Source organism: Paramormyrops kingsleyae, chromosome 17 (assembly GCF_048594095.1).
Source record: "Paramormyrops kingsleyae isolate MSU_618 chromosome 17, PKINGS_0.4, whole genome shotgun sequence".
NCBI classification, from domain to species: domain Eukaryota; kingdom Metazoa; phylum Chordata; class Actinopteri; order Osteoglossiformes; family Mormyridae; genus Paramormyrops; species Paramormyrops kingsleyae.
In genome coordinates, this window is record NC_132813.1 from 8,174,339 (window position 1) to 8,201,241 (window position 26,903).

Here is a 26,903-nt window from a genome sequence, read left to right on the forward strand (position 1 = left end):
CTTTGAGTTTTGCCAACAATATTTCTTTAAATATCAAAGTGCATAAATATTCCATGAAATTAATGATGCATTAACCCTAGGATGAACTTAACCTTGCACCACCTCGTATAATAAAATTTGGCAACACATAGGCCCATTTTTTCCATGGATTTTACTATTTTATGTAATTAACCAAACCCATTCCTTTGTTTTTCATACCATTTTCCAGGGTCTTTGCTGCTCAGATTCATAGTTATCCAGCTCCACTGGGCTTTAAAGAAATCTAGATTCTTACTGCTCACAAAAACTATTGACACAGCACGGCATACCACACCGTCCAGTCACTACCTTGACAATGACCCTGATGTTTGCTTTTTGTTCACTCCTAGCATAGAAAGTCAGGGACTTTTGAATGGATGGGTGAAACCATTCGATCAGGTTGTAGGGGGATCATTTTCCTCAGTGGCTCTTAATCCTAGTGAGCATCAGTGAGTTGGAAGCTGGGACACTCCAGCTGAAATACTGCCTATGATGTGTGAAGACATCAGCCGTAGTGCCTTCTCCAAAGGAGGAACAGGAAACTGTATTATAAAGAAAACATTGTGCTCTCACAATCTTATTTATGTGCTATGAAGTAAATCATTTTATGTTGTAGTTCAACGTGGGACCACAGGACTATAGAACAAGATGGGGAACAAGCTATCCCAACCCATGTTTGTGCTGCATAGCCTAAGGCTCAGGATCATTGAAAACTATTCAGACTCAATGGCTGCCAAATTCCACATCCACTGCCGATGTGGATATACGTTTGGATATGTCAAGCTTATTTTTTTTTTAATTTGCCATTGCTAATAAATCCACCAGCAATCACTGCTATATTAAGAATAAGGTCAGGTTAAAGGGATTTTCTCCTGTCACCTTGGCAGTACTTTGTTTTCTGAGATAAGAAGCCTTCTTTGCCCACCATTTGTTGGTGCCTCTGGGAAATGGAGAGTAATAACATCCTCAGGGCCATTATATATGCTCCCCCCCCCCCCCAGCACCAGGCACCAGGCTTTTCTGAAGGATCTCGACAGCAAGTTAAGGAAGGTCTGGTTGCTCAGAGGAGGGGAAGAAAAAACTGACGTGGTGTGAAAGCCTTCCGTGCGTAAACAAGACCGCCTCCGTCGTTTTTGTTCCGGGGGATTTCGGTGCCGGACTCCGACGCTGAGTCCTTTGTCTGTGTCTCTGAGGTAGATCCATAAACCTCTAAGCTGTCTGAGATCAAAGCGGCTGGCGGAATGGAATGGCACTGCACGGATCCCGATACCATGCAATTAACTCTGCAGTGTGTAATTACGAGCTTGGGAGTTCTTGTTTGGTCTTCTGACACAAATGATATCACAGTCTTCCTCTAGCAAGCTTTGCCGAATGACACTGGGCACATAATGAGAGCTATCTCTTTCAAAAGTACAGTCATAGAGTTTCCCTTCCTACAGTTCTCAGGTTATCGTGAAATCTTCCGGCACCTTCCGGGACAAAGCTAAACCACATCTAATTTTTTTTTTACTAATATTCCATCTTCTTTTGTGAGAGACAGGAAAAGTCAGAGGGAACAGTTATAAAAGCCATTAGCTGGATTTCATACCATCTCTGCCATTGAAAAGAAAACACCTAGAACTGACACTTTATAGTAGGACTGTGCGTCGTAATTACCTCGGTACCAAAAGTGCTTTCAGTGGGAAGCCAAAGGCTGGCGTGAAATTCTAGTGGCTGGATCATAGTACAGTGGTTGATGTTTTCCATGGTTTTTGCCAGCAAAACCGATTTCTCTTTCCCGGTGAAATGAACCGCATGGACAGATTCGGTCCCTTGGACATTTCAAGCTGTGATTTTTTTTCCCCTTTTTTTTTCTCTCTCTCACCCCCCTCCAGTCTCTCTTCAGTGTTTGAACAATAAAGACTGGTGGCATTCTCTCCTATCGCAGTCCAGACTCCATGCTGTTTGGGTATAATGGCCTATCTGTGGGTTAGTACAGCAGGCAGCTTCAAAGCCTGACCCTGTGAGATCCCCAGGCCAGGGTGTAACTGCTGTGTAATGAATTACTGCGACGCTGCCACAGCAGGTAAATATAGGCCAGGCCACAAGAAAGATCGCTTACACCTGTCGAGCCAGTTTCCAGATCCGTCGTTTCAAAGTCTCTTCTATTGTTCCAATTTAGCAAGTTTTTCGCAGTGTGATACACTTCAGACATGCAAGTATTATTTGTTTAAACTTTGTTTGAAGTAAATTAAGATTAGCGTTACAATTCTGCCTCTCAGTCAAGCAACTTTGTTGCTTACGATTCTTGCAAGAAAAGGCGCGGGTGCATGTTGCACTGGCAGTGTATTTGTGGGTTTTTTGCAGAAGACCAGCACCCTTTCCCACATGTGTTTTGTAAGGACCAGGGACTGTATGGGTTGAGTTTACACACACGTTCCGTGTCGATGTGGATTTCGGGGTACTAGCTGCGATATTGCCTCCACACACCTTGAGAGAGTGCAGAGGGACCAGACTTTAGAGCTTAAGTAGGCAGAGGCCAGTGACAGACCAGAGAACGGCGCGCACAACAGGGATATGAGGGCTGAGTCCCACGCACTGTTTACGAGGGGGGAGCAGGGGGGAGCAGAGCTGCTGCGGTTGCGTGACTCACAGGCCGCAACAGCTGCTGATGCTTTAACCGCACAGGTGTGAACCACCCCCCCCCACCCCCCCCCCACACACACACACACACACCCCTCAGCTGAAGTTTTCATCAGGCAGCTCGTAAAATACCCAGACAGGGAATCTCATAACCAATGCACCCAATTAATTCTGCTGCTGCTGTGGACTTTCCACAGATTCATTCAGGTTATATTGGATTCGACTGTAACTGGTAGCTCTGCTTTATTTCCTAAAAATTAGTTGTGTGTTGCATAATTAATCCTCATATATTTTCTTTATTTTAAAACCCTCAGTAACACTTTCTATTTATGCCATGTCTATAGGAATCTATGAACACATTCATAACACATCATAAAGCATTATAAAATATTATATATAATATAAATTGTATATAAATATTAAAAAGGCATATCATAGCCATGTTTATTCTGCATTATGAATGCTTCTTGAAGGTCTCATCTCTAACACACTATAGATGCGTTCATAATGCATTTCAAAGCTTCCATAATTCTTATATCTACCATTATAATGCATTATGAAGGTATCTATAGTGCTTTATAGATGAGCTTAATTGGAGCATTATATGGAGTATTATAGTCAACACTGAAACACCTTATGACTGTCAATAGAAGATGCTGTAATGCATTATTAATTCTTATACTGACCATTATAATGCATTATGCAGGTATCTATAGTGCTTTATAGATGACGGCATCAAATAAAGTGTTACCAAACCCTCTTTACATAAGTAAGAGGAACATTGAGATTATTAATTTAGTACAAAGTTTCTGATGAGCCTGTAACTGTGGTGTTTTGTCTTCTGTTTCTCCAGGCATGCTGCAGAAACGTCCCACCATTGAGGACTTTGTGGACGCTCTGGTATCAGAACTGAACCCAGACTTTGAGACCTTTGTAATGGACTCTGAAAGCTGAAGGACCCATTGTCTCTTGGGACATCCTAATTTATCCCTGAAATGGCACTGATTTTTTATGGAGGACTAGACATGACATAATTATAAATAAATAAATGTGTGAATAAATAAGTAAATACTGAAATACATAAATACAGTTTGGCCATGAAAACTGCTAAATGGATTCCTATATTTGTTTATTAACGTATTTAAATATTTATGAATTTCCACATTTCGTCATTTATTTATTTATGTATTTCCACATTCATTTATTTCTGCATTTCTGTCTCTGTATGTTAATAAGGTGGGCGGTCCCAAAAGCATGATTGGTTAAAAGTCGAGCTTCCTTGCGACTCAATTAGTAATGCCTCGACTTTTAACCAATCATGCTTTTGGGACCGCCCACCTTATTAACATACAGAGACAGAAATGCAGAAATAAATGAATGTAGAAATGTGGAAATACAGTAATAAATAAATGTAGAAATGTGGAAATACATAAATAAATAAATGACGAAATGTGGAAATTCATAAATATTTAAAAACGTTAATAAACAAATATAGGAATCCATTTAGCAGTTTTCATGGCCAAACTGTATTTATGTATTTATTTATTTCAGTATTTACTTATTTATTCACACATTTATTTATTTATAATTATGTCATGTCTAGTCCTCCATAATTTTTATCCTGTAAGTCTACATCCCATTAGCCAGAACTTCACTCCCAATCTCACTGGACCCTAAATCGCACTACTGAACCATTAACGACGACGTGAGAGAGCAGTGGGGGTGAAATGGTTAGATTTGTTCTTCCCAGCATCTTTTTGGGCTTCTGCCCAACTTGCTTTCTTCCCAAAGAATCCAAAAGAATGTGTACGCATTTCTTCCATTGTGTAATTTGCGGTTTGGTGTCTATAAAGATTTTTTTCTGTTTCACTTCTAGCTTTGATTTACGCTTGATATAAGTACTTTCATGTACTGTAACCGTAGCCCAATATTAGTGAGTATGAAAAGTGTTGCATGGAATTTGGGAAGTTTGGAGTTGGGGAGTTTGAGACGCTGTACAGAAGGGCATCAAGGAATAATATTCTCTGTGAATTCAGCCAACTTCTGAATTATACATCATAACAATAATGTCCCCAGCCATGTCTTCCTTTCCAAACCTGATGCCCAAAGAGAAACACTGAAAGCTGTTTTCCAAGACATGTTTCTAAGGCATTCTCGCGTGTCGAAATTTTTGGCTGGATTTTCATGACCCCCTATTTACCCTTGACGGGTTAGCATTAAGGAATCTGTGGTTTAGCGAGGATTAGGATTTAATTCTCGTTAAATCATCAGCCGTGACGAGACCTGGCATATTGTTTACAAGGTTTATTTACAAAAAACAGGAATAATGATGCGACGTAACATAAGGTTTGCTGTGCGTACCAACTACTACAAATTAGGATGTTAAAGGACAAGGCAGAAATACTTGTTTTGCTTGGTATTTGTGTCTACATTACAAAAATAACTATATTACTATCTTACATTATCTACACAAAAAAATCTGGATACTGTTATCAATTCCGAACATTCGTCGTCTTCGCTTGTTCAGTACTGTCTATACTTCGCTCTTCAATGCGCGTGATATTGAAATGAAAGGTCTGTCAAGCTTCTCTTCTCTCTTCAGAAAAAGCTAATGGCTTTTAATAAAACTGCAGCATAAAAAAGGCACATTCAAATACATCCATGAAAAGGTAAGTCAAGCTATAAGAAATTTCGGCGTGGAGCTCATTTTCAGCTATATCTGTTCAATTCCAGCTGGCTATCCTTTCTCCCCTCCCTCTCTTGGCAAGCCACTCTATCAGTAGGTGCGTTTAGGATTTTCATGCAGGAACACCTTCCTTCTCACTGCGATGGAATATAAAGTGTTTGCCTTTTACTGTTGACTTTACAAGGTTTGCCCTGGAAATAAAATAAACAATCGCTGGTCTTCATCGCGGTGTTAGAGATGGTCTCTCCAGTAGGCCATCTTCCATTCGCTGTCGCGTCTCTTTTCCTCTGTCCTTTTCTCTTTTTTATTCGTTTATTTTTTTTATTTGCATACCATTTACATAGTCCCTTCTGATGCAAGCCGGAAAAACCGTGGGGTCGCACTGCCGTACTTTTTTGGAAAAGGCTCGTGATCCGGCATTAGCTGAAATGGGATCTCTGGTGCCGCTTTCATGTCCGGGGTGGTTCAGGAGTGGAATACGAGCAAAATAAATCCATGTCATGCTGGAAAAAAAGAAAACACGCAGAGCCATTAGTCTCCACCTTGGCCTAAGGTCTTATTTGAGTTAATTTGCATGTTGGACAAGTCGGCTGTTACAGTCTCGGTCTTTCGTGAGTAATTCTTATTCCCAAGGACACCGCAGTGGCTGAGTCAGTGCCGCTTCCCTTGACTCGGTAAGGAATATCATGGGTTTCAAATGCACTTTAATGTGCTCCGTGAACCACAAAAGAGAGTAAGGGAGGAAGGAAGAGAGAGAAAGCAAGCAGACCAGCCATCAAAGTAAGGAGCAATGGACAGAGGCCTTGGCCAGTCGGTCCAGATGCCTGTGCACTGCCGCTCGGCCACATTGTGTTTGGCTTTCGTCCCCTGTGGATACTCCCATTCTCAGTCCCTCTCCCGCCACAGCTTGTGGCAGCCATCCTCAGGGACTCCTACTGGGCAGGGCAAGAATGGGAAAATGACAGCCCGCCCCCTGACTCTAACTCCCCGACTGTGGTGCTCAACACAGGCTGACGTGCCTGCAGTTTCTCAAAGGAAGCTCACATCAAGTGTGGGGTCGTTGGTCTGAAGACCATCCCCAAGTTAGACATAATTAGTCTGATATATTATTGTTCAGTGATAGATCTAGAGACTATGCACGCTTCATTTGGGGCAATAATTGAAAAATTAAGGCCACCCCCCCCTCCCTTTTACTGCAGTTTTCTTCTGTGTAGACTGATGTTTGTGGCCAAACTTGCTTTTTAATTTAATTTCTTTAATGCCAAACTAACAGTGTCAAGTTTATATCCACAAATCACTGTTTTTAATTTTAAATATGACTGGAAAGTACAGCAGAAACCAATCCAGCCAGTGACATTTTGGGATTAACTGTCTTAGTGAACAGAGGTGGATAGTTCAGGTCCAGAGAGTAAAAATCCAGGCAAATTTAGTTTCAACCAACCAGTTGAGCATAAAGAGTCACAATCACAAAGTACTCAACTGGTAGATTGAAACAAAATCTTGCTCTGGATTTTTACTTTCTGGACCTGAACTATCCACCTTTGTTAGTGAACATACATCTACAAAGCTCTCAGATCCTCTGGTTTTCTCTGTGAGGTTTTACCTCGTCAGGAGCAGGGCTGTGGTAGCTTTGGCTGGGGCTCATTCTGTACAGGTGGTGTGTGATCTTGCTGCTGCTGGTCTTCTGTGTTCTGGTTGACACTAAGCTTTGGGGTCTGTGGTGTGGGAGCTTCTTCTCCCCAGCTGCCTTCCATCTCGTTGTCTTCTAAGGAGCCAACGTCCCGTTCCTTTGGCTCTGGGGCACATTGGGACAGATCAAGGCTCCCTGCAGTGTCCAGGTTCTGCATCAGTGGCCAGGACTCTGTCGACTCTGACAGTCCTCCAAGGTACAGTGGGACTCTCCCATCTAAATGGTTCAATTGTCTGGAAGAATGGAAGGCATTTGAAGTTTCAGTATGCAGATTTTAACCACTGCATGATTTATTCAGTTACTGCATATTGTGGGTCTGTTGAACTTAAGTAAAACACGTCACATATTTAACAGACATTTTTATCCAAAGTGACTGAGAAGGCAGGGTCAGTCAGTGTCCCTGAAGCAGTCAAAGTTAAAGACCTTGTTCAGGGACCCAATGGTGACATCATCCAGGGGTATGTTTCCCAAAAGCTTCCATTAGTAACTTGCATAGCTAGAAGGTGCTAAAGTTATTAGCAACTATGCTTTTAGGAAATGTGTCCCAGAAGATTTGAACCTGCGACCTTTCGATCACAACCACAGTGTCCTAACCCACTAAGCCACGCACTGCCCCAATCCGGTATTTGTATAGGCTCATTTTTTATCTTTAAGGGAGCCACTGGTCAAGAAAACATTGACTTTAGACGCTGGTAAGTTTAGTGAGTTTCATCATATTTAAATCAAGGTATTGATGTTCTAGTTCAGCAAGAGCCAAAAACTGTGCCAGGAGAGGGTGCCGATATATATTTTTTCACAAGAGCAAACAACTGGAGGCTACGTCTGGGTAGATGAGCCCATCTGTATCCTTAGCGGTTCGTACACTTCGCTCAGGTCGCTTAAGGAGTGGAACGGGCTGGTCTCCCTGCTGCGGTCCAAGCTGCAGGCCTCGTCACAGCACAGGGAAGGGATCAAATGGACTGGACCTATAAGAGAAAGAAGATCACCTTTCCAAACTACTCTTCTACTGCTGCAAATAGATTCTAGACGATCAGCGTGAGGCTGCCCCTTTACTGCAAACTTCAAACAGCTCTGCCTCAAGGCTATTCAACTGAAAACAACGACCCAGGGTTAATCTGACATAGTTGAGACTGGGCTGCAGGAATGTGTGAAGAGATCACCCAAGGGCACCTGTGGACTACCATGGTAAGTGGAGGAGGGCCGGCAAACAAAGGGGTCTGATTTGCAGGAGCAGCTTGGGGAGTCCCTGGCTAAGATGAGGTACAGCTAGAAGAAGGGAGGAGAACCTACCACAGGTGTGGCTGAGGCTTTGGTGGCACTGGCAGCAGGGTTTGTGGGGAGCCTCATGCACTCGCCGCCGGTCAAAACAGGACAGCTCCGCCTCATTATAGGAGTCCACCTGGGATGATGATGATACTGCGAAGATGTGAACCGACAGTTAAATCTGCTGTGCACTGCACCTTTAGACAATGAGTAATATCTTTCAACTCATCTTGCATTTGTTTCTACAGGTCAAAGGGAGTGTATCCAACAGCGAGTGCTAAATATGTCACCCCTTCCACGGTTGGCTCAGCCAGGGTAGAACATATGATACGATCAAACTATCTGCCATGATGGCGTAGAGAAAATTTATTGGCTAATGTTCGAGGTGCTCTGGCAGTGATGGGGGGGGGGAGGTGAGTTACCGCTGGGCTTCTTCTCCAGCAGCTGCCGCTTGCAGTAGATGACGCACAGGATGAGCAGGGCCAGCAGGACGGTGGCCAGGGCGCTGCAGATGACGGCCGCCAGAGCCATGTCCCTGGGGCTGGTCACCGTGGAGGGGATGGGCACCAGGTTGACCCGACTGCTGCCTGAGAAAGCAGGTCCGGCAAGATCAGAAACACTGAGGTGGTAACTGTTGTACCTTTGAAGCAGGTCGACTGTAACAGATAGATCTAAATACACACATACGTACATATGAGTAAAATGAAATTTCTTACGCTACCTTTTGGCATCCTATACTATTGTCTAAAACTAATAATCATAAATATTATCTAGAATATTATCTAGAAATAAGAAATTCTGGCCCAGATTTATTTTCCTTAAGACTTTTTCCTAGGCCTTTTTAACACAAATCTTTTACAATGATGAGGTATAACGTTCACATGCACATCATTACATTTTTTTTTTTTTTTTTTTTTTTTTTTTTAAATAATTGCTGACTTTGATCATAAAAAACATGTGGATCACTGGCGCAGGTGTCTGCCTCCTGTCTGCTGACCTCAGGGAACCTCACGTCAAGCAGACAGAACTGGGCCCCCTTTTGGCAGAGTATCTGAGACGGGGTGGATTGAGTTTGTCACTTTGGGGTGTTGCTGGGGGGGGGGCTGCCCTGACTCGCCTCCCCCGCCCTGTACCGATGTTAACCTTTCAATCTGGGCCCTAACAGCAAACACCTAGGTGCTGCCACTGGAACAAGCTGGTGTAGATGGTAAGAGAGCTGTGCACTTAAGTTAAAAGGCTATACTTAAGCTTAGCTACGTATTTTACTAACTTGCCATCTGTGGTTTCTGTTTAAAATATTACATACTAAAAGCTAGTAATAATGGATGTTCCATTCAGATTTTTGCTGACATGGATTTTCATTTTCATTACCTCTTATTATAGCTCACATTTTATTGTGCGGTTCACCAGAATGAGGCGCGGAACAAATACATCAGCTACAATGGTGAATATTTATGATGTCTGTATCGATTGTTTCAAATTATAATGTTTAAGTGGTAAATAATCTTGGCAAACACGCGCACACGCGAGTTTTATCACGATGGCATATGACGCTGGTCAACAGTGCTAAAATATTGCTCTCAGGCGATTGAAGTCCCAAATCAAGAATGTGGAGGCATTTAATTTTATCATTGGCAGCATAATGTCGTTAATATGAAATCTAAAAAAAGCCCACAATTGTCCCGGTCTGTGAAAAAAGGAGCTTATATCCGTAGCAAACAAAATAAGTGGCTCTTTGTTTGAAAATTCATTTTCAATGACCCCCTTCAACTCCTGTTTGCTTTTCGGTGCATTAATCAAAAGCAAATCCCAATCTGGCCTTATCCAAACCAAGAGCTCTTTGTTATGCAGTGTAAACAATACTCTGGCTGCGGCTGCATGGCTGTGATATTGGAGTCGATAAGGGAAAGGGGCATTTCAGCATTTCATCTAGCGAAAAATAAAAATGAAAAAGGTGGGGCGGATGTAAAATTCTAATCAATTTCTTGAAAATCAGAATAAATAATACTTCTTAATTATAAAAAATGATAGAAACGAAGAAATATGAACCTTTTTTTTTATTTAAAAGTAATTTTGATACTCAAAGGATGTCTATTACAGCTATTTCAGTATTCGTACTGGTAACTCCATTCTAGAGTAGTTTGCTACATGTATAAATATAATTAACACTGGGCAGTGTTGCTAGACAGATCCTGCTGTAATAGTGTCATATTGCATGGATTGGAAGCATTTTCTTCTGTTACAGTATTGCCGCACTGGGGATTTCTGGGGATTGTATATACAAGTTCAGTTCCCCCCTTTAAAGTGTGGTGGTGTTTCCCTGTCCTGCACAGCGACCGCGTTGACAGACGATGTGCTTTAAGTACCTCCCCCCCCCCCCCCCCATAATAGGGGTGTGAAAACCACAGGGTTGTACAGAATCGCCCCCCACCGCACACACACACACAGTTGTTTGTCTCTCTCTTTCTGCAAAGCATGCTGGTGCTCACAGCTTCACTCTTTTCTAGGCATGTCGTAGATGTAAATAAAGAGGACTTGACAAAAACTATCTGCTAAAGCGCTGTAGCAGGAGCTGGACCAGTACAGCTGTGCCCCCAACTGCAAACCCAACGTTATTGGGTTAAAGGGGGGGGGGGGGTCTGTCGGGCTCTTCCACCTGCTGATCTTATCGCAGCTCCACACTTGGTCAGTCAGTAAAGTAAAACCATCTCTTTATTAGAGCAGATGCTACCCGTGCCTATTTCAGAGCTACATTTGCCGGTAGCTGAAGTTCGTCACTGGGAACCATCAGGTTTTCGCTGACTACTTACACGCTCTGGTCAGTTAGCTTTGAACAAACTCTATTGCAAGAATAACCAGTTATTTTCATAACATATCTGTTAGCCTATGGCTAAGTTTAATTATATTTGCACATCATTCTGTACCAAGAGCAAATGCTTCACAAAGCAGAGGTGGGTGAAACAGAATAAAATATTTTAATTGTGCTGTAAAATAATTACTCTTAAAAGCATAAAACTCAGTTCCCATTCTTGGCTGTCCGGTGGGTCACTTTGCTTAGCTTATGGTGCTCCTGGATTGCATTACGTCTGCTTGGCCTGAATCACATTCCTCACTCTGATGATTTTCTAGGAGGCTGGAGTTCGTTTCTTTTTTGGCAGTTTCTTATTTGCAGGATCTGCGCCACCTTAAATAGACATAATGTATGTTCTCCCACATAGTCAGTAATTTATCATGTCAATGTCAATATGTTAGAAACCTCTATACCATGCAATACAGCATTACACTTACTGAATCCTGAGTTTGAAGGTATTTTAGTGTATAGTTTTTAAAATAATGCCTGAAACTTTTTCTGTAATAATTACTATACAAACAATGCATTTTCTGCACTATTGATGACATACTTCTTACAGTAGACATATATTGCATGTTATTTTAAAAACTGTATAGTAAAATACCTTTCAACTTAGGATATAGTATAAGTATATAATCAAAGTTATGGATTCTGGTTTTTAGTTTGTGGTGATTATTATTCAAATTGTGTTTTGTTAATGTTCAAATACTCTGACATTATTCTATCCAGTCTTGTCATCTGGCACATGCATTGGGCTCTTTGACGATAATTGTCTTCGGTGCGCGTTAATCTTCAACTGCAAAGAACGAGCGATGTAACTGGACTAATCCCCAGGATGTAAAGGCATCCAATAAGGTGCGACCTGTCCCTTTAAAGCGTGTCCTGGGGACTGAAGTGGCCAGAGGCTTATGGTTCTTTTCGCACGGGCCTCCGCGTGCAGCTGGATGGTAGCCCGAGGCCAGTGCGCGCCTATTAAAATGATCTGCCCTTTCAGTTTTCACTGCGAGATAACGTCGTGGGAGGGGGTAGGACAGCTTTTTTTTTTTTGTACTTTAACATTTTGGAATTGCTCCACAGGAATTCAATTGTTTGCCAATTTTACTAAAGGATACAATGGCTATACTGTTTCACAGGAATTTGCCATTAAAATGCAAGACTGCTGTAATAAAAATATGGTATGGAGAAAAATTACATTTATTATTATTATTAATAATAATAATCATCATGGTGAATAAATAATAATAACAACAATTAATAATATTTATTGTTATTATTATTTTACCATCAATATTAATTTCTGCATTTCTCATTATGAGTTTTTGTATCTGAACCACCACAAATGGTCTATTGCAAATTTCTTCTGAAAGTAAAGGCCAAGAAGTTGAATCAAGACCAGATATTTTACAGATATCATTTTGGAGCCTAAATACTCTGAGCTGACAAAAATTTTAAAAAAAAGAAGAAGTTATTTTTAACTTGAGCTCAGCACATGAAGCGATCTCCGGCTTCCAAGCTGCCTGATAAGTTCCAGCAGAATTCGGGGTCTCTGTGTGTCTCGCAGGCCGGTGCTAGACCTGGCTCGATCATGCACACTCATCGCGTGCCAAGCCTGAGGTAGGCGGCTGCCATCTCCGCTGCCACCAGGAAGTCACACTCGGGGACCAAATACGTGACTCTGCTAACCGATTCTCTCTGCTCGAGGCCCTTTGGTCTTCAGGTTGTACTTAACTTCAATGTTTGGAAACGTAAATGTAACTGGAGCAGAGGCCTGTTCTAATGGGGTACGCAGCTATATAAGGATACGGACTTGACGTTTCTGGATCAGATGCAAGGCAGAACTGAATTGCTTTATAGTCACTGAGAATGTTTAACGTTAAGTGCCGATTTAGCCCAGCTAGCAAAGTCTTAATGTTTACACTTCTTGCTAAGAGGACCATCAGACTTTGCCTTTTGCTGAGCATTAAAGGCTCCAGCCAATCACAAAGGCCCCGGAATAAAGTCAGAAGAAGGCAGCTCGGTCTGGAAGACTTACAGTGAGGTTCATATGGAGGTGGAGGGTCACCACATGGTACACATTCCATGTCTTGAAATCCGCTTAACTTAGTCTTCCTGTAAAACCTGTAAAAAAAAAAAAAAAAAAAAAAAAGATAAAATATCAATATTAAGAAATGTATTCTGAAACGTACTTTTTAGGCTTTTTTTTTGCATCAGAATTGCTAATTTATTATCACAAGAAAACTACGCATTTCATAGCCCTATACCTGTCATCCATTAATATTTGCCGTCTTTCACTCTACAATCCCTCTTCTTTGTTAGTGCACAATGTAAAACTATCCCACAAGCCTCCTGGCCCTGCCGTTAAGAGAGAATCCCTTTATCAGAGATGGTAGATCAAACATATAATTTAACTTCTAAGCAGATGCTTTTCGAGCCAAAAAATTCACATTCTGCATCTTTATGCAAGTATATTGCACTATGAGTTTAGCTTATTGGTCAAAAGACTTTTTGCTGCTGGATCATTTTTACGTCTTGCATTTTTTTTGGGCGGGGGGGCAAATTTAATGCACTGGACACTATGAGATGATACCTGCTTCCCTAGGATGGCGGAGCCGCTTACCCGGGCATGCAGTCCCCGCATACGGCATTGCTGGTGCCGGAGCAGTTGCTCTTCTGGAAGCGGTTGACGAGGGCACAGTCCAGACAGGGCTTGCATTTTTGTGGCCCACGGTCCTCTTTGAAGCGGTTGGGCCTGCAGGGCACGCAATGGGCATCCTCCCCGTAGCCGAAGCCACATTCCTGCAGGGATTAACGCGAGATATCCGACCGATGAAGAGGTGAGGGGAGCGTGGGGCTTTTTTTGGGGAGGAGGGGGAGGGTGACCGTCTGGAGAAAGGATACGAAAGAGGGAACGGGTGGAGGAGGAAACTCAATAAAATGACAATCTCAGCGTGCAAAATTCTAGCGCACAAAAGGTCTGCCCCTTCCATTTCCCACTTGCAATAATCTCCCTTACTCCCGCCGTTCCTCTAGAGCCTTCCGCTATAGTCCGCAGCGAGCTGGCCATTTGAATGATAAAAGCACTCCCGGACACCTACTGTTGTATTATTACAAGTTTATTGCTGGCTCTATTGTTCCATTTTTCTCCTCCTAAACAGACTGTGTGAATGCGGCGAGTCTTGGCCCAGGCCGACGTGCTGAAGGCGACGGTGGGGCTGCGGGAGCGCCAGAGATTTCGGGGGAAGGAGCCAAGACTTGCATATCTCCTCTTCTCCGCTCCGGAGAAGCCTGAACTTCACAAGCACCACACGCTATTCAGGCCGAGAGGGCGCACAGGGAGACCAGCCCACAATGGAAGTTTCCGGTAACCAGCCACCCCCCCCCCCCTCCCTCAAACCCCCCCACCGGGTCCCTCCTCCTTCTCTGTTAGCGCTATCATCAGCTTCAATGAACCCCATCGTAGCAGAACCGTGCCTGATTATTAATCAGCATCTGTTTGTTTAAGCCTGTCCCGTGGTCGTTTGTCTTTTTAATCGCTGAAAACTGGTTCTCGCTGCTAACTGGTTCAGAGGATTTCTAAATTACAGAGATGAACCGGAAAACCCAAGGAGATGGTTTTAGGCGGAATGCGAGCGACTCGCAGACGCAGCAGAATTGCGAGGGGCAAACGTACGGTTCATATACTTTTGAAGCGGCTACAAAGGTAACTTAGTCATTCAGTGTCTCAGGCGAGAAATCAGCCGCGGGCCGCAAGAGGCCTGCTGCCGATTTCAGAACAAGAGGATGACAGGCCACCGATGTTCAGGATCCGAAGCAGACAAGCTGCTCTGCAATACCGAACCATGTGTGACAAAGGAGAGCTTTAGTCGGAGCGGTCAGAGGGGGTGGGGGGGGGGGGCGCCACCCCAAGAGGGAGATCGGATGCCTGGATTTGCCGTGCAGCTCATGCAGAGGAAATCCACACTATCACCCCTGCCCATTGCCCCCCCCTTTGTACTCCCCGTACAGCAATGTTCCATCACATACACCTCACTGTGGCCCGACTCGACCCATTTCAGAGGAAAGCCACTGCCATTTCACTCAAACATAGAGCTGCACCGATTTACATCTCTCACAATAAACTGTTTTGACATTTAATCTTGTATGCATATCATGAGCTATGGTGTATATCATTACTTTTACATCCGTCCATCTTCTGACTGCCTATACTTGGGGGGGGGAGGTCATCCGAGGGGACATATGGAAGACGGCTGAGCAGGATGCCCCCCCCCCGCACTGGTAGAACATTCGTGAAGGTGTGAGGCAACAGTGCAGGGGTATAGATTTGGGCATAGACAGTATGGACTGTGTGTTTAGGGGGGCGGGGGGTTCGGGGCTGATTTGGTCCCTACCAATGTTGAAATCAAACGTCCATTCATACAACGGTGTCTCCCTACACTTACACTTATGTTATAGTATCGGAGCCTTTTTGCCAAATACAGGAAATGAAGCTGAATGCCTCACCAAATATTTGTGATGTGATACAGAGTCTGCTTGCCTGGAAATTGACAATTAGGCAATTCAGATCACAGTAACTGCCCTGGCTGTACGACCAGTGCCTGGCAAGCTGGCCTAATCCGCCCACAGTACTCGCAGCCGGCTCACATTAAGGGACACATCTGGTTCTTGTAAGAGTTCGGGAAACACTTGTTTATTCCTCTCGCCCATAAAAGCACATCTCTGACTTTGTGTCCTCACAGTACTCAGGAGGGTCTTTGCATTGCATTCGGCAAAGCCGTAGGGTTTAGCAACATATTTGGGATCAAGTCCCATAAAACGAGTGTTTTTGAGGCATAGCTGTTGGAAAAGGCGGTCCCTTGTGCAGTAAGCGAGTCTTTATCGTCTCATTCGAAAACAACAATCGATTCGGATCCCATATTTCACATTCCAGTAGTTCCACTGTGCCTTGGAGCTCAGAAGAGCTTTCAGCTCCAGTGCAGATGGGCCCAGATAAAGGACGTCCTTTTCAACTCCGCTTCGGTCTAGGGAATGTGGAAACCACTGTTTTGTTGTGTGGGGAATTTTTTATTTTTTTTGTCTTCCAGATATGCTGCCAAGCGTTTAAAACAAGGATAAGGTTTTCTTTTTTTCCTCAAAATGAACCGGCTGGGATTCTCATTGTTGTGAAACACAGCACATGTGATCTATAATCTGCTAATTGCAGTCATGTGGGAGGTACGAGCATGTGATTGCTCTGGTCCCCAAAACGCCGGCAACCTTTGGCCTTAAAGCCGATCCCCCGCCAGAAAGCAGTCCGAATGGGCCCAATAACGAATGCCAGCTATAAAACAGGAAACCTAAGGAGTTTACAAAGACACACGCCATCCACACCTCACAAACAGGGCCTCCTGAACTGATATCACTGACGGCCCTTTTAACAGTCCAACACGCCACATACCAAGCAGAAATGAGGGTGTCAAAGGCTGCGTGTGTCAGTAACACGGAGGGTAACTTCAGAAGGATCACTTTACCGCGTCCCCTTTCACAGGCCGGCTGTACATCTGTGCCAGGAATGTAGGCTACATAGAACAAAGTTGAGAAAACTGACAAAAAAAAATGAAAGTGGGGGGGGGGGGGCATTAAATTATGGCACCACAGAGACGAGACCTCTGAGGGTGAGGAATCCATCGACCTTTGCCAGCTTTCCCCGGGAGAGACTGAGCTGCCAGTCAGGCCCACCCTAAAAAGGGCGTGTGGGTGGGGCTTGGCCGCCAGGGCAGGGCAGGGCAGGGCTGCAGCTGTTGTTGTCCGTACTCCATATAAGGCAGGCCAAGAAGCCATGCTGGGAACAGAGCAGGGCAGACCAGAGCTGGGAGGAATATCATAAGACACCATAATAAAGGATAGGAAACTGAGAGGCCGGGCACTTTAGGTCACAGGGCATTCTGCCCTTGGGTGAAAGAGACCACAAACCACAGAGAAGAGGCAGGCTTGGCTTCTACTCTACCCAAGCCTCTGTGCTTCTCCTGGCCTCTCAGCGAACGGTCGGTTACTATGGAGGTTAGAGTGACCTCAACGCGCTTGGACGCTTCGCCACCAAATTAAGGTCCGCCGTTCTGCAGTGTTCACACTCTTCACAAAAGTCCAGGCATCCGGGACTTGTGTGAAGCAGACAGGTATAAAATAGGACTTCAAGGGAGCCAGCGAACCTCGGGGAGGAACAGAAACGTGTTTCGCACACTTAGTGCTGAGAGCCGGATGACTTTTCACTGCCCGACGGAGTCTTTCAGCTGAGAACAGGGCAGCTTAACCAAGCGAATTGGTGGCGAAGTTAGTACATGTAAGTCCTCATTTCCCCCATCTATCTTCAAATCAACTTTCAGCGAGAAGGCCAAATAAAACACAGGACAAGCGCGGTAGAGGAGTGTGCTGAGGAAAGCTGAAGCGTGTTCAGACGCAGATATATATTTTGGAGATTAAGTAGGAATCAGAAGAGTCCCTAGGGGCGACGAGTCATCTGATCCAGTAAAGCATGGGGCCAGAAAACAATGCGAGTTTGTTAACACGCTGCGCCATCTCGCATTCCCTGCGACTCAGGCCACTGCATGGCCCGTGCTGGGAAAACTGTATCCTCTCAGACTCCTGTCTTCTGCCTTCTCCACACTCGTGGCTGGCTTTGTGCAAGCACAAGCGTGGAATTAGGATGGAGAGCTTTAAAAGCGAGGTCAAAATCATAGATGCGGCACGTACACAAAAACAGGAGGGTCTCAGTGACACACAGATTTACACGTGGCGAGGAAAGGAATTTCTGCACTGTTTAATTCAGGATCTTCTCCATAGTGGCAATGATGCAATCTGAAGATCTACAAAATGTTTTTTTTTTTTTCTTTAACCACCTTCTGTACAAAGGCTGCTCCAAGTTCTTATTCAGAAAGCACTGCGTGAAGTGAAGCTGCCGCTCATCATGTGTGAATGTAATCAGGCCGCACCCACGTTTCTGTGTCCGTTTCGGGCCACGCTTTGGCCAGACAAAGACAGCGATAGTCCCCCGAGGTTTAGTTATTCACTGATCTAGCTATTTATCGTGCTTTTTTTATATATATATATATGACACTATGTTCTTCTTTATCATCATCTTCACTCTTCTGGGTGTAAGGAAATGAAAAGGAAGGAAAAAAAAAGATTCTCATCAAGTGATAAGGGAAACTGGAATGGAAATGCATCGCTTTGAATCAATCGGACCAAATGAGAGTAAAACTAGTTTAAATCTATTAGAAAAGAATCTGTATGGATTGCAGGGTTCAGTGCATTGGGCTGAGTCTTCCGCTTTCCTGCAATGCAGCTTTCCCTACTGCCTGGTAGCTCTGTGACTCTGTGACTCCCCCTCTTCCACTCGCATAAATGAAGGAAACAATTATTAACCGGCACCATGGGGATCCCTGCTCGCCGCCCTCCTGGCCAATAGGAACCGGCAGAGGAGCAACAGCTGTGATGAGGTATATAAATCGCTGTTGTGGGTATGCATGAATATATGTGTGGGGACAAAAAAAAAAACACGCAATCCAGTCTTAAAGGTAAGTCAATTACGAGACTGTGGTTCTAGTAAGTAATCACACTAGCCTAAATCTCTGTGTGTAATTCAGTTATCCGATATTCACACAACTTCTTTTATTTTCTTGGAAATGATAATAGTTATTAGGTTTAAATTACATATTTATGTGTTCAGCTGTAATACATTTGCACATGTGATTATCATGGTGTGAGTCTATATATTGTTTCAGGCAAATAAAAAAAAAAAAAAAAGTCATATCCCTTTAATGCAGTTAGTGACTTTCCCAAAAGGTGACTATGAAGGACAATAGTTTATAAAACAATTTTTTATAAAAAAAAATGATACTCTCTCCAGTATAAGGTCAGAAGGTAGGGTGTGACTGATGTCAGATCAGATTTCAACAGAAGCCAATAATGGTTTGGCCATTTTCACCATGAAAGAAAGTATTAAATACAGGACTTGGATAGGAACCAATATGCTTTACTGAAGCCTTCCATTCATACAGTACACTCCTTTAAAGCTGACCTGAGCATAAAAGCCATAGAGTTTGCTGTATTTGGCTGAAAGTTTGGCTTTAAGAGTGACCACATCCACATTAGCGTGCCCATCCACCTGTTAGCATTGTCTATTAGGATGGAAGGTCTCAATGCAGAACAAAAACCACAGGAACAGCAAATAAACAATAGAAGATTGTGTACCTGTTATCGTCTAACTTGCCACACCAACCATGACGTGACCTATTGTCCCTACTGCAAGTCCAGGCCAATAACCTGTTCGGCGCTCGGGAAAATGAAAAGACCTATAACCCACTGTACAGCATGTCTTCAGAACAAGGTGCTGACAGAGTGCCATTCACAAATCAAAAAGGCCCAGCAATGGCAGACTCCAGTGACCAATGACAGCACACGTTAGCATTAGCTTAGCATTACAGCCACACACTACCCAATGGATAACTGAATTACTTGACTGCGCCGCACGACAATACAGCTTACATACCTTTGATAGCTCCTGGCCGGCATCACACTGCCTGCAGGCTATGCACCTCCCAGACTGGTCCTTGTACTCCTGTTCCCTGCATTCCCGTAGTTCCTCAGCTGTTCCCAGACCCTGGAACAGATAGACATCTCAGACCTTGTACCCAAATTTAAGTCTTGCCCCCCCCCCCCACACACATTTCATGATGAACTTGTTAACCTTGTCTTGATACATACCGAGATTATCATAAAAAGTACATAGAAAGCAGGTTATCAAATCAGGCCACAATGTCATCTTTGCATTTCAGAGCCCTGGAGTTCCAGACCGCTTTGAGGGACAATGTACGCCAGGGTCAGCGTATCGCTTACGATTGTTCTGCGATGACGTTCTTCATCACGAAGAGCACCATAAACCCTATTCACAGAGGGACAATGTCCTCAGTACTTGAGGCGTCCAACTCGCCGTGAAGGCCTGAGATGATGGCGACGGACATTATTGCGCGTCACCTTCTGAAGACCAACTCACCAGGAGCGAGCAGACTATCAGCAGGTCCAGCAGAGACACCCCACCATGCTGGAGTCTCCTGGCCATTTGTGGATCTGCACTGGGTGGGTGGGGGGTGGGTCTAGCTTATCCACGCTGTTAAGGAAAGGAGACTGTTAAACAGAGAATTCATAATCTACGCCTACACGCAGTGGGATAGGAATGAGTTTGATATTGGGGGGTGCACAATTTAAATGTAAGCCCATATTCCCTATTTGGGGGAGATTATGATAAAGAAATACTTTAAATACTTTAATAAAAACACATTACATGATTACTTCACCATAGATGTTTATTAATGGATGAATTATATATGGCTATTGTGCATCCTGTATTGTTTAGAACAAAACACAATCCATTTTTAACTTTGAGGTTCTTGTTTGATTGATTGCCTTAGGTGTATAGAATATCGATTTACCAACGATTCACCAAAAACAAGATTTTGAAGACTACTAAAGCAACACGGATCCTCACTTTTAAATGTGTGTGACTGAGAGACACATCTGCTAAGGACATCGAAGACATCCAACATAGGCTGGACCACACAACTGTGCTTCCAGCTGACAGAGAACATGGATCATTTTTAGTAGGTTGTTTAGGATACGAGGACGTGGGCGATATATCATCACATTCTGTTGTATTCATCTTTCTGAAACTTAGCCCAGCCAAATAATAGCCCGCTAGTAAGGGGTTTTGATTCACGTTTATTGTTAAAACACTAGGTTAGCCTTCACTTTACAACTTTGAACTACAACAAATGATTTCATATATCAGTGACAAGTAGGAACTTTAGCGTTTTAAATTTAGCATGTCCTTTAAACTTTTTATTCTTAAATCATAAATGATAAATGTCAAACAAGGGGCACAATTAAATAAACTAAGAGGCTGAAAGATTTCTGCTCGTCTTCCACACCGTGGTTTTACTCCCTATTTCCAAAATGGTTGACTTCATCACAACAACAAAAAAAAAATAAACTGTGATTATGAGAACAGACACCTACTTAAATCATCAACTGCGCGCAGTTCGTATCTTAAACCAACATTTTCCAGATAGTACTGCTCAGTCAGATTTGAAGGTACCGGCGAATACAAGACTTAATATGATGTGATTTCGCTGCTTAAAGTTTTCTGTATTTAAGGCGAAAGTGCGTAATACATTAATCTCAATTCATTTGACTACAAAAACATGGATTTACTTGGAATTTTAATACGAAACTGTTTACTGCTTAACCTCTGTTCCAGTCTGACTGTATAAAATATTTGAAATCGGACTCCTCTCAGATAACCAAGACACCCAAATTGTTTTGCGTATATATATATTCACATATATACCGGTTTCACGTACTTATGTCTAAAGATTGTTGTATTTTAAAGCTAATATGCATTGGATATATACTCAGTCATAAGCGGAGTATACATTGCGCATCTATAATACAGCTTCAAATTATCCAGCAAAACTTAACAATGTAATTACATGTCTGTTACAAGTAATTTGTGTAAGTTAGTAGCTAACTACTTCTGTATAAAAAAATGTTTCTGCTGTTAAGTCAACAGAGCGTAAGCATGAAACAGGAGAGAATGTAAATCACATAGCAAAAAAAAAGGAGGAAAAAACGTATTTCTTACCAGAAAATGAGATTGATTTAGTTCAAGAAGTTCGACTTGTTTACTGTATGTCGGGAAAATCGACGTTTCTCTCCACTAACTTCTGCACGAGGTTCAAAAGCATTGCTCTTGTTCTGCTGGGCTCGCCTGCGCGACTCAGACAAACCAGCAGATCGAGGACAAAATCTGCACGTAGATCAAAGGCAGGGGATGGTCGCGATCAAAGCCGTGTAATCTGATCTGTGATCGGCGTGCACATCAAAGCTTAACCAGCAGTGGTCAGACACCAGCACTTTAAAACACGTCCATTCGGTCACAAAGTATTATCGGTGATGCATAAACCATTTGAAATCATTAGGAAATAGAAAAGAAAAAAACTCGGAACAGAAAGCGGGAAGATAACTTTTATTCTCTTTTAAAATCACAAACCCTCCCGCTTCCAGTGTCACCACCCCCCGTGCGATCCTGTCTGTTTGTTAGGTTTATCATTGGGCTCGGCGTTTAATGCTAGACCGTGGTTTGAAGCCTTGCCCAGTCTCAGCGTTCCCCTTTCATCTCAATGAGCTGCAGATGACTTGACGTCACCCCTTCGCTCTCTGATTGGCTGGCCCGGTTTGACCGGAGCCTCCAGCGGTACTTGCGCCAGTAAGTTAACAAGCTCCAAGGTAAGCAGAGCTCCAGCGCCTTGGTGGTCTGTTTCGATAAGCGTGCCACCTTTGCCGCTAAACGACAAAACCCATTTTTGCATGGCGTAAGAGAAGCAATATTATACCAGGTTATAGACTAAATCCAAATCAATCAGAGGGACTGAGAGTGAATTTTTTTTTTGCTTCTCTGTAAATGCAGCGAAAGCCATTTGGGGGATTTATAATCACTAAGCAAAATTTTTTTTCACTCACCAGTAAAGGGATGAAGAGAGACGGACAGAGGATTAGTGGGGCCAGACTCCAGATGTAACGCACAGCTGGAATCGTTGAGGACAGCTGGACTTATTTTTCAACATTTTATACCAGGCTTAAAGGATCAGGCCTTTTCACTGAAATACTGTATTTATAAAACTAACACACTTAAGGAATAATGTCATCGCTTCTACAAGACCTGTTGCATGGCTGTTAAGTAATGCCTTGTATCAATCCACCCATTTTCTGAAACCACTTATCCTATTCCGGGTCACGGGGGGTCTGGAGCCTATTCCAGAGGCTACAGGCACGAGGCAGGGGAACCACTCAGGGTGGGGTGCTGACCCATCATAGGGCACACTCACGCATGTACACCTATGGACAGTTTGGCAACTCCAATTAGCCAGGAAACCGGAGTACCTGGAGGAAACCCCATGACAACACGTGGAGAACATGCAAACTGCACACACATGGAACCCTGGTGGAGACTCGAACCCTGGTCCCAGAGGTGTTATGCAACATTGCTAGCTGCTGCATCTCCATGCTGCCCAATGCCTTATGGTCCATATCCTATACACATAAGAAAGGAACAATGTGTTTCCAGTGCAGTGTTTCCCAATCCAGTCCTTGGGGACCCACAGCCGGTCCACATTTTTGCTCCCTCCCAGCTCCATGTAGGGCAAAAACCTGGACTGTCTGTGGGTCCCCGAGGACCAGATTGGGAAACACTGTTCTAGTGCATCACAGCTAGTGATGATTCTTCCATGGTAAGTTGAATATTGGCTCTAACTTAGTGAACAATTTGCACTAGCAAAGAAGCCTGTCTACAAATTACCCGAAGTCATTCATTATTCCAGAAAAGTGAAAAAACACCATGAAAAGAGCAAGCCGGGAGCCTCTGGAGATATCACACCCCATGAAAGTGCATCATATTGGACCCCAAACCCAGACCAATCCAAGTGTGTTCTGAATTTTGTAGGCTCCCTGTCACTCAGGGGCCCCTATCATCATCCTAACTTTCCCTTCCTTTACAACACTAAGTGCCTGTGACATGTAAAAAAAAAAAATCTTTAAAAAACCAACTAATGGAATGTGTTGATGATTTCCGAAGCAGGGTAGCATGGTGGTTAATACTGTTGTCTCACACCTTGGGGACCTGGCTTTGGGTTTCCTGCCTGAGGAGTTTCCATGTTCTCCCTGTGTTCTCATGGGGTTTCCATGTTCTCCCTGTGTTCTCATGGGCTTTCCATGTTCTCCCTGTGTTCTCGTAGGCTTTCCATGTTCTCCCTGTGTTCTCATGGGGTTTCCACTGGGTACTCTGTTTTCCCCTTTCAGTCTATAAACATGCTGAGGCTAATTGGAGTTACCACATTGTGTGTGTGCGCATGCAGCTGGTGATGGGTTGGTGCCCCATCCTGGGTTGCTCCTTGCATTGTGCCTGTAGCCTGGGATAGGTTCCAGACTCCCTGTGACTCTGAACAAGATAAGTGGTTTCAGGAAATGGATGGTTGGATTTCTGAAGTTTCCACAGTTGAAAAAAGGTACGTAAAATGTTATCTATGAATTAGAAATACGAGATAATATTTAAGTATTCATTCAGAAGGAGTCACGGATTACAAACATCCCAACAAGAGATTTTGATTTGAAGCACAGTACTTGGCTACAAGCAATATTACAACTAGCATAAATTCAGTTATCTGGAGGGAGGGGGCACTACAGTCCACTAAAGGGAAAGCACCTAGTCAGAACATCCTACATGGGAGTAGGGTTATTTATATACTGAATTGCATGCACGATTGAGATACGTGTGAAATTTTACATTATATAACCTCAAGAATATTACATACTCTACCCGAGGCTGGACTGGGATTAAAAGTTGGTCCTGGAATCTGGGGGTGCAGGAATCAAGGGAATGGGAGGGTGACAAGTACCCCTCATTGTTAAATTTTAAACACCATTGTTTGCCCCCCCCCCCACCACCAAAGTAAATATATAATATAGCCTATATATTATATATTGCATATTTTGCATTTTCTGTTTATAGGTCGAAAGCTAAATGTTTGAATCAAATCAGTGAACGTCTTTATTGAAATCATTATTAATTGTTGGGAATGGCCGCCACCTAGTGCATTAATGGTTTTCGCTAATCACGCCAGATCCCAGTGACCTTTTTATCTGACCATTTATAATTTATATGTGTCATTCACTAAGTTCAGCCCCAAAGTCTCGAACCCAAAAATAGAGGCTAAGGTACTCGAGTTGAGCGATTGCCCTGAAATCTCATATTATTATTATTAAATTAATATAGACGCGAACATATATAACGAGTCAAAGTTATTGTCTCATGATCGTCATGGAGAACATTTTTTCAAAGGACGCCATGATTCATATTTACATAGCGCCAATAAGTGTTGTATTCACTGGAGTATTATTATTATTATATATAAAGGCCTAAATTATTTGCAAAAAATTAATAATCACCTTTACATCACCAGAATTTGTAAACGACCGTCATCATGTGGGTTTTGTGTAAATATTTTGTGCCGTACTTCTGCGCCATCTAGTGGAAAAGCGTCATTATAACAACCCCTTTTAAATCACGTGCTTATTGAAGAAGGTTCAAATATCCATCCATCCATCCATCCCGTAATAGAAGTTCAGTTATGATGCCTATCTTCTCACTAGCTTAAAAAATAACTTCGCAGTAGCAATATTGCTGGATAGTGTCGGAGTTGTCTTAGACACTGGTGAGCGTGGACGTCTTCCACAATTAAACAATTGCTTATATAATATACATTACATTTATACTGTTTTTAATTCACAGCTAATTGTATATGTAACATATTAATACATTAACACAATTAATACACAATACATGATTAGACTGTTGGTGAAGATTGAAGAATCACGACATATGACAGTTAGCCTTATAACTGACCATTGTGCTTTGTTTTATGGCAAGTTTGCAAATGCTGTCCTGCTGCTGGATAATATTGCAGTGTGTCTCTCACTCCAAACAGGGAATTATCTCTCCCTAGCTTTACACACATTTTATGAGTCTGTCGTTTTCAGTAGCTGTTTTCTGTGCTATTTTCCCTTTGCAATTAGCTGCAGCCCACATTCGGCCTGCGGTCGCCCGCCTCTTTCTACTGCCAGCCCTAGATATCCTGTTATACATAGATTGATTATATTTATCCAGCCATGCTAAGTAGCGTGAGAGGTTGGTTGCACACTGTCATATGGTTGTGATGACCTGATTCACTCACTTTACTGTATTATGTAAGGATTTCACTTTATAACGACAAGAAATATATTATGTCAAAAGTTTAGCATTTCAGTGTTGATGAAATACTGCGGTGGACGAAACGCCACAATACAGGTTGTTCATACCTTGAATAATTTCACAAACTTATTCCAGTTTTAATTGCTTCTGTGTGTGTGCGCGCGCGCTTATAGTTCATTCACATAGGCATGTATTAAATTATATTGAGTATTTATCTAAATTTTCATACTCCCATTAAAATCGACACAGGTAAAAGATATGAGATTAAATAGAAAATTGATGATTTACCAGTCTATTTACTATTCTTTTATAACACGTTTTCTTGAATCCAGTCCAGAGTTTTTTTTTTAACATTTCTTAAAATATTTTTTCTTCAGATAACGTAATCATATTATGTTGATTTGATAATTAAGGGATCTCTGCAGTATCGGACTTGTTCGAAGATGATAAGGTGAACTAATATATCATTGAGTAATACATGATCATTCCTCTGAGCACCCGATACTGATGCCAGTGTGGCCTTTACCCATGTAAAACACCCAGTGTACCCCTGGGGTGAAAAGGATGATGGAGGAAAAGAGACCGAAAAACACACGAAATTAATAAGATGCGGTCGGACACAACTTGTTCGATCCGATGTAAGTACACTGATGGTCTATTGCGTTAATAAAACTAGGCTATGTTATGTTTTTTTGATATGTGAAGACAACGGCTGAGGATGAATTTATTTTTGATGTCGTTTTGGATTCAGTAAAATTTGTTTCGTTTCTGTAAAACGGCGCATTTTCACCACTTGCCTACCTATCTTCTAGTCACAAATAAAGAAATGAAGCGAACATTGCAGAGTCATTTTGCGACGGTGGATGACGTCATCGTCTTGCATTGCATTACTCTGGCGGTGGTATATAGCTATTACATTGCACCAAAGGTGGCTGCGTTT

At 42.9% G+C, this 26,903-nt stretch overlaps 2 protein-coding genes and 1 long non-coding RNA gene across 4 annotated transcripts in view; 2 read left to right on the top strand and 1 right to left on the bottom strand.

Moving 5' to 3' along the window:
* mipepa (mitochondrial intermediate peptidase a) overlaps positions 1-4,509 on the top strand; it is a 28,810-nt gene extending 24,301 nt beyond the window's left edge. The window contains exons 19-20 of one of the 2 annotated variants that reach the window (XR_011983368.1): positions 3,494-3,644; positions 4,253-4,509. Coding sequence is in view for 1 of the 2 variants with exons in the window: in XM_023813690.2 (XP_023669458.1) it covers positions 3,494-3,594 (101 nt within the window). In the remaining variant the exon portion in view is untranslated. Of the gene's footprint in view, positions 1-3,493 lie in introns of both variants that reach the window. The other variant, XM_023813690.2, reaches the window with a different exon arrangement.
* A 420-nt stretch (positions 4,510-4,929) lies between these two features.
* tnfrsf19 (tumor necrosis factor receptor superfamily, member 19) lies at positions 4,930-22,310 on the bottom strand. Its single transcript, XM_023813691.2, has 10 exons — positions 21,803-22,310; positions 20,159-20,272; positions 19,655-19,765; positions 13,748-13,926; positions 13,163-13,248; positions 8,702-8,866; positions 8,307-8,432; positions 7,879-7,981; positions 6,930-7,249; positions 4,930-5,829 (listed from the first exon to the last, which is right to left on the bottom strand). Exons 2-9 carry the CDS (start codon positions 20,222-20,224, stop codon positions 6,934-6,936), a joined length of 1,152 nt encoding a protein of 383 aa, XP_023669459.1. The 5' UTR covers positions 20,225-20,272; positions 21,803-22,310; the 3' UTR covers positions 4,930-5,829; positions 6,930-6,933.
* On the top strand, positions 16,748-20,273 carry LOC140579275 (uncharacterized). Its single transcript, XR_011983369.1, has 2 exons — positions 16,748-18,602; positions 19,941-20,273. It is a non-coding gene; the product is annotated as an uncharacterized lncRNA (long non-coding RNA).
* Positions 22,311-26,903: the final 4,593 nt, after the last annotated feature.